Here is a 13857-nt window from a genome sequence, read left to right as displayed (position 1 = left end):
CAGAAAATCTTATTATGTGAGGATTCTGACATCCATATAAAATGAAACACAGTATAATGGGGAATAATTGGGCTCATTCTACTTACCCACTCACTACATGCTCTTTATTATTTTCTGACTGCAAACACAGCTATTGGAATGGGAGGGGCAAGGAGAGAAGAACTGGCAGTCTATCCATGTGACTATTTTGTCATTCTAGTTTTAAAATAGAGGCAGTTAGGAACAGAACATGCACATTATGTGTTAGTTTTCAATGGAGTAACATATAAGAAAGCCCTTCTGGATCACCTGCAAAATTACTGCTTTGCTGTTTAACAGCCTACAACAGATTGTTATTGCTAAAGGTTTTAATGAACATGTTTTGTCAGTAATAAAATTCTAAGACAGCTCTGTCAAATCCAGAAGTATGAAAATGCTCATAAGGAAAGGATAATTACCACTACTTACCGATTCCGTACTTTGTCCTGTAATATTCTTTAGTGAATTCATCACAATCACATAGTATCACCTTCCTTCCCCAAACATTAATTACTGCCCCTATTTTCAGGTCACTGTCTCTGTAAAATTCCTGATGCACTGCTCCTGTCTAATAGAAGAGGCAACAGCAGCTCTATAAATCTCAGAATCCCACAACCTTTCTTAAAATCTAGGTCATTTAGTGTGTGTAATTTAAAATATAACCTTCAATAGTCCATTTGCAAGTATTTTTCACCCCATGCTAAGCTACCTCACTTTCACAAACGTGGAATTTACATACAATAAATCTCAGTAGTTTTCATTTGAGCTATTCTCCAGTGGCAACACAATTTTATAAATAACTCTCTTTGTTGTAGAGGATAACAACCAGAGAAATTACAAACACTACTATAAAGACATTCAACAGCTGGAGGCATTCAATAGTATCTGACCTTACGATTGTCCAGAATGTAACGGCCTCTGTCTCCTACTGACTTTCCAAAGACATTGAGAACAGTGCGACTGGTGATTGTGCCTGGCTGATACAGCCCGGTGGGAGCGTACTGCAAGAAAAGAGACCAACTGTTAAGAAATACAGTTAACAGTGAAGAAAGAGAACTCAGCTACTTTAGAACTAGCAGGTTTTTTACAGACTGACTGTTACCGTAGTATCTTCTTGGGAGAATTTTTAGTAAATTCTAAAGGTAAGATTACATCACTGAACCTAAAAGCCAGTCAATATGTCAAAAGCCACTACGTATGCCAGAAGCAGCATTGAGAATCTTACTGTGTATCCAAGAGTAAAGTCTCCTTTTTCTTGGAAGCAAACAGAAAGCAAAGGTTAGCGCACCCAAAGCAGCACATTCTTGTCAACATCTGCTCTAAAGGCTATTACTTTGATTGGTAATAATTATAAAAACATGCAAAAGAACCACTCATGGTTGGTCCTACTGAGCTAATCACTGCACAAATACAGGGGATTCAAGTCAGCATGATTCTATTGGCAAAAATGTTAGTATTTTTGTTTCTATTGTAAGTTTCAAAATTACAATAGTAATTTATCGCCACAGTATCAAACTCAATATGCCAACACATTTCATTTTTTTAAATCATGAACAAACTGCTGATGCAGGGTAACCAAAGTGGGTTACCTTGTCATACCACCTCCCCTGACACCCCAACTTTTGACTGATCTCCTCTGCTGTCCCTCTCAACATTTCCACTGAATTCAAAGGAAGAAGCCAGCCCTTAAAATTGCAACATGCACTTCAATGGTAGAAGGTGTCTGTCAGCACAGAGCCACTGCTAAATCAGCATCTCAGAACATAGGATGCACAAGCTGAGAAAAGTACAATATTTTGCTCTTAGGTTTTTCATATAAAATCTCATGTGCATGTATGACACCACAAATAGAGCACCAGTATTAGAAGGAAAGGAGGGAAAAGATTCCCCAGTGGTTTGCTCCATCTGTGGGTTGATGTTATTCTATCATCAGGATTTGTCTGGAGCTATACAGAAGTGTATCCAGCTCGTTAATTCTATAATAGGTTACAGAGGACTCAAACCCCTTGAAGATTTCTCTGAGAGAAGCCTTCTCAAATAAGCACCTGATTAATGCCTGACAAAGCTTACTCATGGATTCCTATTGATTTTAACTAGCTTTGCGTAAGGTCCCAAATCTAGGAACTCAATTTTAAGAAATCACTCTAGATTTGCTACAAAGAAGGTAATGTTACGGAATACGAAAACTGGACTTTTCCAAAGGTTCCAAATATAAATCATATGGATCAAGTCTGAATTCACCTCAGTTTTACATTAGTTTATCTATCTATATTAATTAGTTTTCTGGACTTCCATTACTGCACAGCTTTATTAATACATTTACCTTAATACACTAATATGGAAGAAAGGAAATCACAGGATATCTTTCTGCCTAAATTCTCTCTCCTTTTAATTTAAGCATGACAAGCCTAAACTTACCTTTTTCCATCACTTATTAAGTTATTATATGAAGATGCATGCAAAACCTAAATCATGCAATTATGATTAATACTCTGATAACACTTTCTAAATATCATTACAATCTTAACACAGGGTTTTCAAAACAAGGCATTTAATATTTCTTAATTAGCAGAAGAAATCGAAATAAGCTGAAATTTTCATTCCTCACCTTTGGAAGCTTATCTCTTCTGAGGAAAAGTGGAACTGCATCCCGGCCTGAGTTTACTGGTACGATTTCTTTTATATCAATAGTATCATCAGACAAATAATAGTGCAGAACAAGTTCCCGTGGGTCATGAAACATGGATTCTGGGTCATCCCACACACAGAAAAAACGTAAAACATGTCCATTATGCTCCAGAAATTGTTTCAAAGTGTCAATGCGCTCATAAGGGCGCAATGGCTTCATACTATCCAGAACCTGCAGATAAAGGAGAAATTAAGAGAAACACCTTTTAAATTATTTTCTCTTAAAAACAGGATACCAAACTGCAGGGTACCATCTAATCTTAGAACATGCTTTTAGGATTTTCAAATAACACCACACAATTATAATACATGAAACGATATTTATGCCGTTACCAAAGAACTATTTACAGGGTTGCTGTGCCCTCAGAAAATATATGAAAACAATTTTGGATTAGTTTTGATCCTTGTTTTTCTTGCAATAAGGTCCTTCAGATCAGAAAATTGTTAAATTATTTATAGTACAGCTCACATTTTCAACAAATTGCCCATGGTAATCAGATGACTACAACTCCAAATAGCATCACCCTTCCTGATCTACTTCCCTGAAAATTATTTTTATAGATGATGTGGTATAAATAATTAATTCTTTCTTTTCCCTTTGGCTTTTCTTTCTTTCAGGTTTAAAACACAGTTAATTAACTTTTGATTCATGTCATATAGTTGGCAGGTACTGGGTATGTATGTTCTCCTCTCAATATACACCCATAGGTCTGAAAAGGAATAGCAAATTTCCAACTAAAAATATATTCCAGCTGATGTGATCTATGACATTATGTTATCTACAGTCATGGTTGTTGCAAAACCAGTAGCACTGCATTAAATAGGATCCCATGATGATAATCTGAGGACTGCATTACATACTGTTAGATACAGTCACATATACAAACATTGTTCTGAACAAGGTGTTTTTCCTAAGTCAAAACCCATCATGCCCAAAGGGACAAGACAGTCCTTCTAACCTACAAAATTATACACATTTGCTTCCAAAGAAGAATGGTAGTAGACATCAATGACACAATGTAAGCTGAGCTGTCTGAACAGAAAGAGCTGTTCACTATGGATAAATTTCTATTTATCCAATGATACATCTTCTGGCCTTAAAAATCTGAGAGGGAAAAAGCCCATTCTTTCAGAGCATCAAACGTTAAAATAAGGAGAGCAGAACCAAGTTTTGCCTGCCAATGTCCTTGCTGATCTGCAGCACTCTTTCCATTTCAGGCATCATCATGCTTATATGCATGGTATTTACCATCCCAGTACTATCTTTCCTCCTTCCTGACCCTTGAAGATACAGTGAGCAACCAAATACAGCCACAGAGCCAGATAATATCACATCCATGGGATATCATCTCCAACAATACAGAAATATGAATCTAAGGGTCTTGCTACATTTTTCATTGGACTCATTTTCTACATCATTATATTCCTTCCTTTCCTTCGTACCTTCATTTTCTGACCATCTGCACTATTTAGGAGCCTGGTGCAAACCAATTTAGTTTTGATCAAAGTAGTCCAGAGCAATCCACCCTTAATAAATAAAAAAAATTACCTTCCACAAATTAGTCACAGGAAAGTGAAAGCATAAAGCAGCCAGATTTTGCTACATCACTTTTCCATAATTTCTGAACAACTGAGAATACTAAGACATAGATTTCAGTAATTTTTGGCCCACTGATACTCTTCTCAAACCTCTCTTTCCCCTTTCTGTTCTCTTTAGGCACACATACACATAATACTTGAATGTTTTGCTTGTTGTTTTTACAAAAAAAACCCCAAACAAACAACAGAAAACTAAGCAGGTTATGCAGCGCCATATATAATGTCCACAGAGTCTGCCAATATCAAGCCAACTCAGCGTGTGTTAATACACATTTGTTACCTACAAGGCCTGAGTAAGGGAAAAGCAACCAATGGCCAGCCTGAGTCACCACTTCACAGAACGAGGAGGTGTATTACAAATACCACTTTTCACTGGGGGACTGCAAAAAGCCTGAAAGCATGAATGAAGTGAAACCAACATGTTGGCTTGAGTGCTTCAAAGACATGCAAATGGTCCTACACATCTCAGTCATAATTACCTTCCATTTTTGCTGCTGAGAGCTGCAGCAGTTTTCTCAATGGGAGGATTAAGTTGAATGCAAGAGACACGTGTAGTATTTGTTGCTTTCAGAGTACTAGGCTGGATCTATCACAACAGGCTGTATATCGTGGGCCAACAGTCCTAACAGAGTCAGGTCAAGAGAAAAAATGCAGTGCCATCTGCACTCATATTAATCAAGAAAAACACGAGTGAAAGAAACTGTCATTATCCCCTACAGAAAACATTACTCCCACTACTATTCCCAGAGGAAAGATCCCAAATCCTGCAGAGAGGAATCCATGTAGCATCTAGGAGCTGCGAGTGAGGTTTTTGTAGGAGGTGTGTATATGTTACCGTATATTCAGAAAAGAGGGAACTGCGTTCAAATAAAATCTCAAAAGCTTTAAAACTGCAGAGTGGTGGGTTCTTTGTGGCAGCAGAATCTGCTTTACACATGCAAAGAGCTGTTAATAACATGTGGGGTAGATATGAATGATGACATATGAATAGACCAAGTAAGTGAGTCTGCAGGAAGCCATGGATGTGCTTGAACCACAATTCCAATTAGATCTTCCTTTAAACACTTTAAAAGTGTTTATTATCATTAAATTAGCTCAAGCATAATCATAAGTAGGACATATAATAGGTCTATTTTTTTTCCTTTCAGTTTAATACATAAAGGTTTATCTTATTTTTACCAATTAATTTTGTTCTGTTTCAAAAATTCTGTGAACATGTCAGGAGAAAATCAGTTATATTTGGGATCTCGCTGTGTAAGAACAATGAGCCATACAACAAAATTTAAAAAGCAAGTTTTCTCTTGTGATTCATTATGTTGAAATAGCTACCTCTACATACTTTTATTTGCTATTAGAGAAGTATTTTATATAATGCATATTACTAACAGCAATGGCACTTTTATTAAAATCAAGTTTTCACTATTACTGCCTCATCTGACCTTTTGCCGCTCTTTGGTGTACGGGTCATCTGGACGACTTGTGGGAGGATTTAATCTAACTCCCATCTTCCTCAGGAAATTTTTTGTAAATTGGTCACAATCTATAATCTTGTATCTTCGAGCATAAAGGATTACTTCTATGCTGATATTGAAATGATCTATAGTATAGAACTGATCTTCATGAGGAGGTGGAAGTGGAATCCGATGCCGTCGAACAATAGTTCCTATAAAGGAATTAGAATAAATTCATAGAGTGAATATCTTTTGCTCTAAGGATCATTTCACAGACTTCCTAATTTTCTATGCTGATATGACCAAAACAGATGAAGCCATATAGGACAAACAAAATCATCCTTCATTCAGCAAAAGAACTATTAGGTAAGAGGATGCTTTTTATTAACAACAATACTTTGTGCTGATCATCTTCTAGAACCTCAAGTTCTAGTATTTGACTTAAGTTAATACAGAAATTATCACCTTCTGGAGCAAACAGGAAAACACTGGAATAAATCCCCATGTGTTGCTGCAAACATAACAGGTAAGTATTTTTTCAACAAGAATAGCAAAGAGACTGCTCTCATTAAGAAAAAAAATGTCTTTCACTTCTGAGAAGCAAAGCAGTCTCCAGTACTCATTAGTAACATTAATTTTTATTTAAAATAAACACACAAGAAGTTGTGCAAAAAAACATGTGGTGGGGGCATATAGGAGGGACTAGATTTGTCTATGCTGTGCAGGGTGAGGAGAGCCATACATAGCTAAGGTTAGAGGAAAAAACTGCCCTAGCAAGGAAAAAAGTGTGATCTATCAAGTAGGCGCATTCAACTGTGCTTCCTAAAGCAGCAAACTGAAAGTAGAGACAACTGAGATGCATTGGGCTGATTGCTAGGCTGCAGCAGAGAAATATAAATATTGATCCATCTCAGAAATACAGAGCCAGGAACTCTGGCTAACATAGTCTAACAGGAACACTATCAGAAAAAAAAAAAAAAAAATAGAAAGGGAAAATAAAAAGAACAAAGAAAAAACAGAGGCATTTTAACTTTAATAAAGTAAGTACACACTTAAGTTTTCTTCTTGATAGTCTTTAAATGAAAGAACTGTTACTCTGGGAGCATTGTATTTGTTTACATTCACCACATTAAAAGAGAAGGAATCTGCTGTTGATCTATCAGCTGAAAACTCACAAATACATTGATGAATTGCATAATGCTTCAAAAGTCCTCACAAAGAACAGCAGATTGGCAAAGCTGGGGCTAAACTCTTTTTTTCAACATTATGAGAGAACAAAAAGGATAACAGTGAAAGTTTTGCCACATCAATACCTCAGTATAGTTGTGCGAAAATATTCTGCAGAGAATAAAAAGATAGTCCAGTCTTCAACCTCAGGCCCTTTGCTGTGCTTACCAACCCAGACACCTCTGTAACACCAGCTTTATAATGCAGATACCCACTGGCTAAGACCAGACAGGAACCACCAACCCATACTACTATAACAATTCCTTGCCACCATAGGTTCCCAACAGCTTTAAAATTACAGTAATTATAGAAGGTGCAACTTTAAGATGACTACAGTAAACACACAAAAATTCCAAAACTAAAAATAGTTCCAGTACTAACCTACTACTACAATAATAGTTTACTAGACATAATTATCTGAAAGGTCTGTCTCATTATCTTTCACTACAGAACTGGATCTCTTTCCGGTGCCCTTCAGCTGTGCATCTGGTGGTGTTTCCCACTGAGTCCCGTTTGATAATCTTCCAGCACTGCTATTTTCTTTTGGGGGTAGGCGGGGGTGGAGGAGGGCCTGGAGAGAGGGGATGAAGAGATGCAGAGGAAGAGGAAGGAGAAAGATATCGTTGTGTGGCTTTGTTTGGTGTTTGAAGGGCCTTATTTCTGTTAGTCCATGGAAATTCTTTAGTGTTTGCTTTATTTCCCTAAGGACTAATCTGTATGAAATACCTTCCACTACTACATTATCGGAGTTGTTTGTTAAATTCTAATTCCTAAAATGAAAACACACCCTTAATTTTTCAGGGCAATAAAGCAGCAAAGCAGATTTACTTTACATCCCCATTAAAATAATTATTTAAGACCCATTCAGCATCCTGGTGTTTCACATGTACCAAATCTGACATTCTGGTTACTGACCTTTGACTGTAAAATAAATTTGAAACTCTATGGGCTTAAACATACTTATGCATGTATTTAAGATGCATCCTCATGGAAATGTTAGTTAGAAAACATGGTAAGCACATTTTGACACGATGCAAAACTGCATCATGTTACCATTAAGAAAACCACATACTTTAAAATACGTTACCTGATTTTGGCTAATCCTTGGGTCACTCCTACAAAAATCGACAGATAATGTGCTAATTCAGAACAGTCCTTTGCATAAAAGCAAATCCTGTTGAATCATCATTTTAGTGAAAATATAATACTTGACAATTTTCTAATATGAGGTGTTTTCTGAGGGTATATTCACCTCAGAACTGGTGAATAAGCCTTCAGCTACTTTTTCATATCACTTTTCAAAGTATAATACACGTGCCCATTTTGTTCTTAGGGGTAAGAATTTCCTTCCTTATGGAAAATGTCTTGTAAAGATAATATCTGTAGCAATCCTTTGCTTTTATTAGGTATCACTGTGCCTGATCTACACATGTAGAGGATCCATTTTATATTGTTGAATTTGAATTTCAATAAAAACTGATCAGCTGAGATTAGGTCTCAGCATTTTTTAAACTGTCCTTCCTTCTGGAAAATAATTACATTTCTACTTCTAGAAATTTGCTACAAGTTGTTAAAGGAGGATCTGGGCATGTGCAACACTCAGGTTGCTCAGGATGGATGGCTATTCTTGATGTTTCTTTTGTCTTTTGTCAGTTTATTGAGCTGGCTATCCTACTGCACCACCAAGCATTACTTTAAATATTTGCATCTGGTCAGGCTAAAGCTCTCCTCTACCATGCTCTCGTAAAGGGAGTTGGAGTACTGCTTTTCTGTGACAGTGGTGATGGCATTGAGTTCCCATACCATAATTTGCAGCATACCTTCTTTTCTCTTGGGGCTTCTGATCATTTGGCAACTACAGCAGCAGCTTAAGGAGACCTTAATAGTAGTGAGGGCCTTTTGACTATGGGGCAGCTCATGAAGCTGGGCAGCAAATGATTTGGTCTCTGCTGCTACACTGCTCTGCAGAAGAAATAAAGCGGTATCAAGAATTTCCTCAGCACAGCTTTCCGACTCCCTCTGCACTACTCAAGAGTGCAGTAGAGAGAGGAGAGGAATGGGGAACACCTGCAGTTTGTACACTTTACACAGAAAGGAGGAGAAGCAACCACTACTATTCCTGCAACACGAAGAGTTCACCCCAATAAACAAGGAGGCTTCTTACATTCACTTATTCACCCGCCTCGGAACATCACAAGGTCATGATTTGGCCACCATTAAATATGGCAAAATCACAATTATTTCAAGGCCTCAGGGGAGGTCTTAAACTCTTAGATAATCGGTTATATTGGAGGAGCTGACTGCAACTTCGCTTTCCCGCTTGTACTTTCCTCTTCAGCCAGCCGGCCTTGGAAACCCAGCCAGCAGGCAGCTCCACTCTCTTTTTCAGCTGGCTGACCTTGGGGAAACCAGCCAGCTGCTCCACTCTGCTCTGGCTTGCAGGGCCTGGATTGCACTGGAAGCTACAGTCAACCCCATGGGACATAAATGACCTTTTGATAAGGCAGTATCAGCCAGCCACTGTCCTGTTAACTGGGAATTAGATCTACAAAACACTTGCACTGCCATATCTAGCCTGGCTCTCTACGGGAGAATTTCTTTTTATATGGGAAGAATAATTAGCAGTCTGGCTCTGGAAGAACACAGTGGAGTTTGTTATGCGGTTGAGTTTACTGTCCTCCTCACTACGTGCTCCCTTATCTTTAGTGAGTTTTTGTGGACTGTGATTGTCCTGGTATTTTTTGCTTTGATTCTGCTTTCTCAAGTTCAGGTTGGCCTCTGCATTCCTTTGTGTTTTGAACTGAATTTCTCTGTCTGTATAGATTTCTTCTAATATTTTCCAAAGTTCAAACTAAGGCAAGGATGTTTCCAAATTAAATGAAGTTTAAATTTCAGTTATTTGGTAGCAACCTTATCTGTCCAAATTCATGTCCAAGTACAGCAGCCAATAATGCACTTTTTTAAAGTCACTGAAACACACTTCCCACAGATCATTTACTGCGTCATTCTGAGATTTTGATCAATGGTAAATGGTGAAAGCGCATTTTCTGGCTTGCTTTTTTTCCCCAAAGCCAATTTTAGTTTTGTAAAATCATAAAGTTAAAAATTCTTCTAACTTCTTTGACAGCTGTTCCTTCAGCAAATCTTCCTGCAGTCCATAAGCTTCTCCAAGTTTTTCTTCTGCAAAGCCACAGGTGCTACCCACAGTAGAGAGTACAGTGGGAAACTACTACATTTCTCTGATCCCACCATGCCCAGGGACACCCATTCACACCATCAAGCTCTCATTTGTGGGTTACAGCACAAGCACTGGTAATCCCGTGGCCTCAAGGCATTAACCAGCCAAGCTAAGAAGATCTACCTTTGATCTACCCTACCACCTGCCTTTGATCTACCCTACCTCTGCTATATCTACTCTGCAAGAAGACTCCTGAGAACAGCCATTTGAGCTGTCTATTTTTCATCTTTTCTGTCAGGGTAAACATCCAAGTTAAGGTCACCACCACCTTCTGCCTCCAACAGTTCAATTCCACTTTTTCCATCACTGTTTTTTGCTGTTCTTCCTTCACACAACCCCTTTCCTGCCACTGCAGCTCTCCAACTGTCCACACAGACTGAGCCTATCCTGCTCCTGATGTTCCCACACTTCTTTCTTCACCCACATCCCCACACCTGTGGTCTTTTGTTCAGTGCAGTTTACCTTCCAACAACCCAAGCTCTCCTACAGTTGAGCTCTCCTCTACAAACCCCTTTTATAATTAACTGAAACATTGTATTTCAGCAGACGTGCAGGGGACGGCATTATGGTTAAGATCCTTAACTGAACTTCAGTTCAGTTCAGTTCAGTTCCTCATCCTGTTAACGACCTTTTCTGCACGATCATGGGCAAGATTTTCATTCCTTTCTGCTTCAGTTTACCAGCTTCACAATGCAGACAGTTACGCTTCTGTTGTTCTCAGCCTTAAAAATTCCCAATCAGGACAAGGAATTTGAATAATATAAGAGACATATATAATTATATTAAAAGAGGCAACAGGCCGACTTTTTATTGAAAATGGAATAAGACTAGCAGCTAATGGTTTGGGATTTCTTTTTAAGAAATACTGCTTTTGCATATATTCAACAACAAATATTTAGTGCCATTAACATAACAACTTTGTGGTTGTTCTTCAGTTACGGAGCATGAAGTCACTGCCTAAGTGCATGTAGGTAAAGAATCCTCCGATAGGCATCTCCACCACCTTTTTCCATCTACATCATATTAACCTCTAGGATAAGAAGAATATTTTTGCAGATGTTTATGACAAAGTATAGGCCCCAGATCTTCTCATCAACTGTAAAGCCTGAACACATCCCAAATAGTCCTTAGGCCTTTCATTCTATAGTATGTCTTCCTTCCTAAACACAATCAATATACAGAGCTTCCTTACCAGCCCAGGTACCATCAACAAATAAATTAGGTGCACTTTTGAGATCCTGGAACATTTATTTTTAATCCATCAGTTTAATATGTTGTGTATACTCATTTATCCCACATCAAGTACTAATACAAAGCTGTACAGGCCTTCAAAACATTCTTGCACAGAAGACTGAAAGAATTCTTGTTTCTCTCTAACACTGTTCAGACAATTTTAGATCCAGTACCAAAGGTGACTCCAAAACCATTAACGTAGGATACAAGCAAGGAAACGGGGAAGTTTTAGCCTTCCTGTCACCACAGGATCATGACTAGACTGCCAGGAACATCAGGCCTGAAGGGGCAGTCTGCACAACCCATACTACAAAGACAATGAAAATGACTCATGACTATAGCTAGATTCAAAGGAATCAGTTTGAATTTGCTTTATCCTGCTCTAATGAACCTGGCTTCCACCTTCCCCTTCAAAGACATCGCCTCTGCCTCTCAGGTTAACTGTACTTTCTTTGTCGATGGTCATTTGTTCTAAGCTACAAAATCCAGAAACAGCTGCTTCCACTCCTGTGACACCCAAGTCAAGGAAAACCTAAACCCAATGATGTCTCTGGCCTCACACATGAGTGCAGGGAGGGGGTGACTTGTAAGTTCCCAGGAGAAGAGATCCAATATGCCTTTCTTCAGGTCTTGAAAAAGCACGTGCCCAGGTAGGAGTAGAACGAGGTTCCTCCGAATTCAAAATCAGTTCCTGCTGAAGAGTCAGTAAGATTTCCAGCAAGAAGAACCACTCAACACAGGAAGATCAGGGCCTGGTACTGGTTTAAGAAAAGATTCCCAGGTAATTTTAACCCAGGTCTAACAGTAATGATGCACATAACACCTTGAAACACTATCCTACTCTGTAGACAGAGAAATTGATAACATCTGCTCATCTTGGAAAAGAATACAGTAGTTACATGGTTAACGTATTTTTGAAAATTGCTGTGCTAAGATCCACCAGAACATACAAAATATCTTTGGGGACTGGGAGGCGCAGTCATCCCAAGATACTCATCCCAAGACATCCTGCTTATCTGGACTATATCCCTTGAAAACTTTTTTAATTCTGGCAGTGACCTATAAACACCAAGCAGCAGCAGCTGTGCTCCCCTTCTGCAACAGGATGTTGACTGCTAGATCACATTTTCTTAATGTAAACCAAGTCCATTAATACTCCAGTAAATCAGCCCAGTAAACCCTCCTCCAAACGTCCCCAGGCTGGCCCAAGTGCAGTGATGTGACCCTGAGGCAAAGCAGCTTCTTAACTTAGAGGCGTTAAGGAAAAATTACTGTGCCAAGGGCCCCTTAATCATAAAAGAAACGACAGTCAGTGGCACAAACGGTGCTCTCCTTCAACAATGGCAGAGATACTGCAGCAGCTAATGAACAATTATAGAGCTGCCACTAGAGAACTTACTGTCAGTGCCAAGATGGGATGAACCACGCTCAGGAATGGAGATCTAGAACACAAATTGGTTTTGCAGAAGTGACACGACACTGACAACAGACCCACTATCATATGATTTTAAACAGCTATATTAGAGAAAAAATTGTACTTGTGAGTGCAGGTGGGGATTCAGCCTTACAAAACCTACATCTTCAGAAACTAAGACAATAAAAAAAGTTCACATCATGATCTGTAACAAGAAAAGACAATTATAGCTGTTCACTTACAGCCCATTTTAACTGTAAGAAGTCATGTTACGTATCCATTAGAATGGACCAACACTGTATTGAAGAAAGATATAAAGGGCAAAAAAAAGAGTGTTATTAAAAATAGATACCTTGAGTTATGCCACTGTTTTTCACTTGGGGCTCAATCACTTGAATTGTATCATCTTCAAGGTAGAAGTATATTTTACAATGTCTGATTCTATATAGCTCTTGACTTTTGTCAGGCACTTCCTCCTCAAAATAGGCATCAAAAGACAATACCTATTAAAAACAATAAATAAATATAAAGCAGCAAAATCTTCAATGTTTTTGCAAAATATGTCAAAATAAACTTGTATAAATTAAAAGCAACTAAATGTACAGATTTCAGGAGGTGGATTTATTTGTCAGAAATGTAAGAATAGAAATCCACATTAAATCACATAAATTTAAAATTCTTTGCTTGGCATTTTTATTATCACAACATCTAAGCAGAGATGGAACTCTAAAGTAAAGAAATAAATCAAATATAAAACTATCAGCAGGCTGCTTGGAAATTCTTCTGAACAAAGCACTTTTGATAGCACAATGAGCTACCTAGGTCCTGAAGCAAATTTTAGACTTCTATTCAATGAATTGCTGGAAAATAAAGTGCATTATGACAGTAATGTCTTTACCGTTGAGCTAAGTGGAAAGGAGAGTTCTTTTTAAGCAGGTCCTACAAACTGTCTAATGAATGGTACTGAAGACTATCAGAGAGAAGTGACA

At 38.2% G+C, this 13857-nt stretch overlaps 1 protein-coding gene across 1 annotated transcript in view; it reads right to left on the bottom strand.

Annotated features, from left to right (window-relative positions):
- The window catches only part of EFHC2 (EF-hand domain containing 2), a 62622-nt gene that overhangs the window by 35304 nt on the left and 13461 nt on the right, over positions 1-13857 (bottom strand). The window contains exons 3-7 of the mRNA XM_075727042.1: positions 13221-13371; positions 5745-5968; positions 2627-2878; positions 909-1019; positions 448-586 (exon numbers count right to left, since the gene is read on the bottom strand). Coding sequence (XP_075583157.1) covers positions 448-586; positions 909-1019; positions 2627-2878; positions 5745-5968; positions 13221-13371 — 877 coding nt within the window. The remainder of the gene's footprint in view (positions 1-447; positions 587-908; positions 1020-2626; positions 2879-5744; positions 5969-13220; positions 13372-13857) is intronic.

Source organism: Pelecanus crispus, chromosome 1 (genome assembly GCF_030463565.1).
Source record: "Pelecanus crispus isolate bPelCri1 chromosome 1, bPelCri1.pri, whole genome shotgun sequence".
In the NCBI taxonomy this organism is placed as follows: Eukaryota; Metazoa; Chordata; class Aves; order Pelecaniformes; family Pelecanidae; genus Pelecanus; species Pelecanus crispus.
The sequence above is the reverse complement of the archived record's forward strand: the minus strand, read 5'-3'. Positions and strand labels throughout refer to the sequence as shown.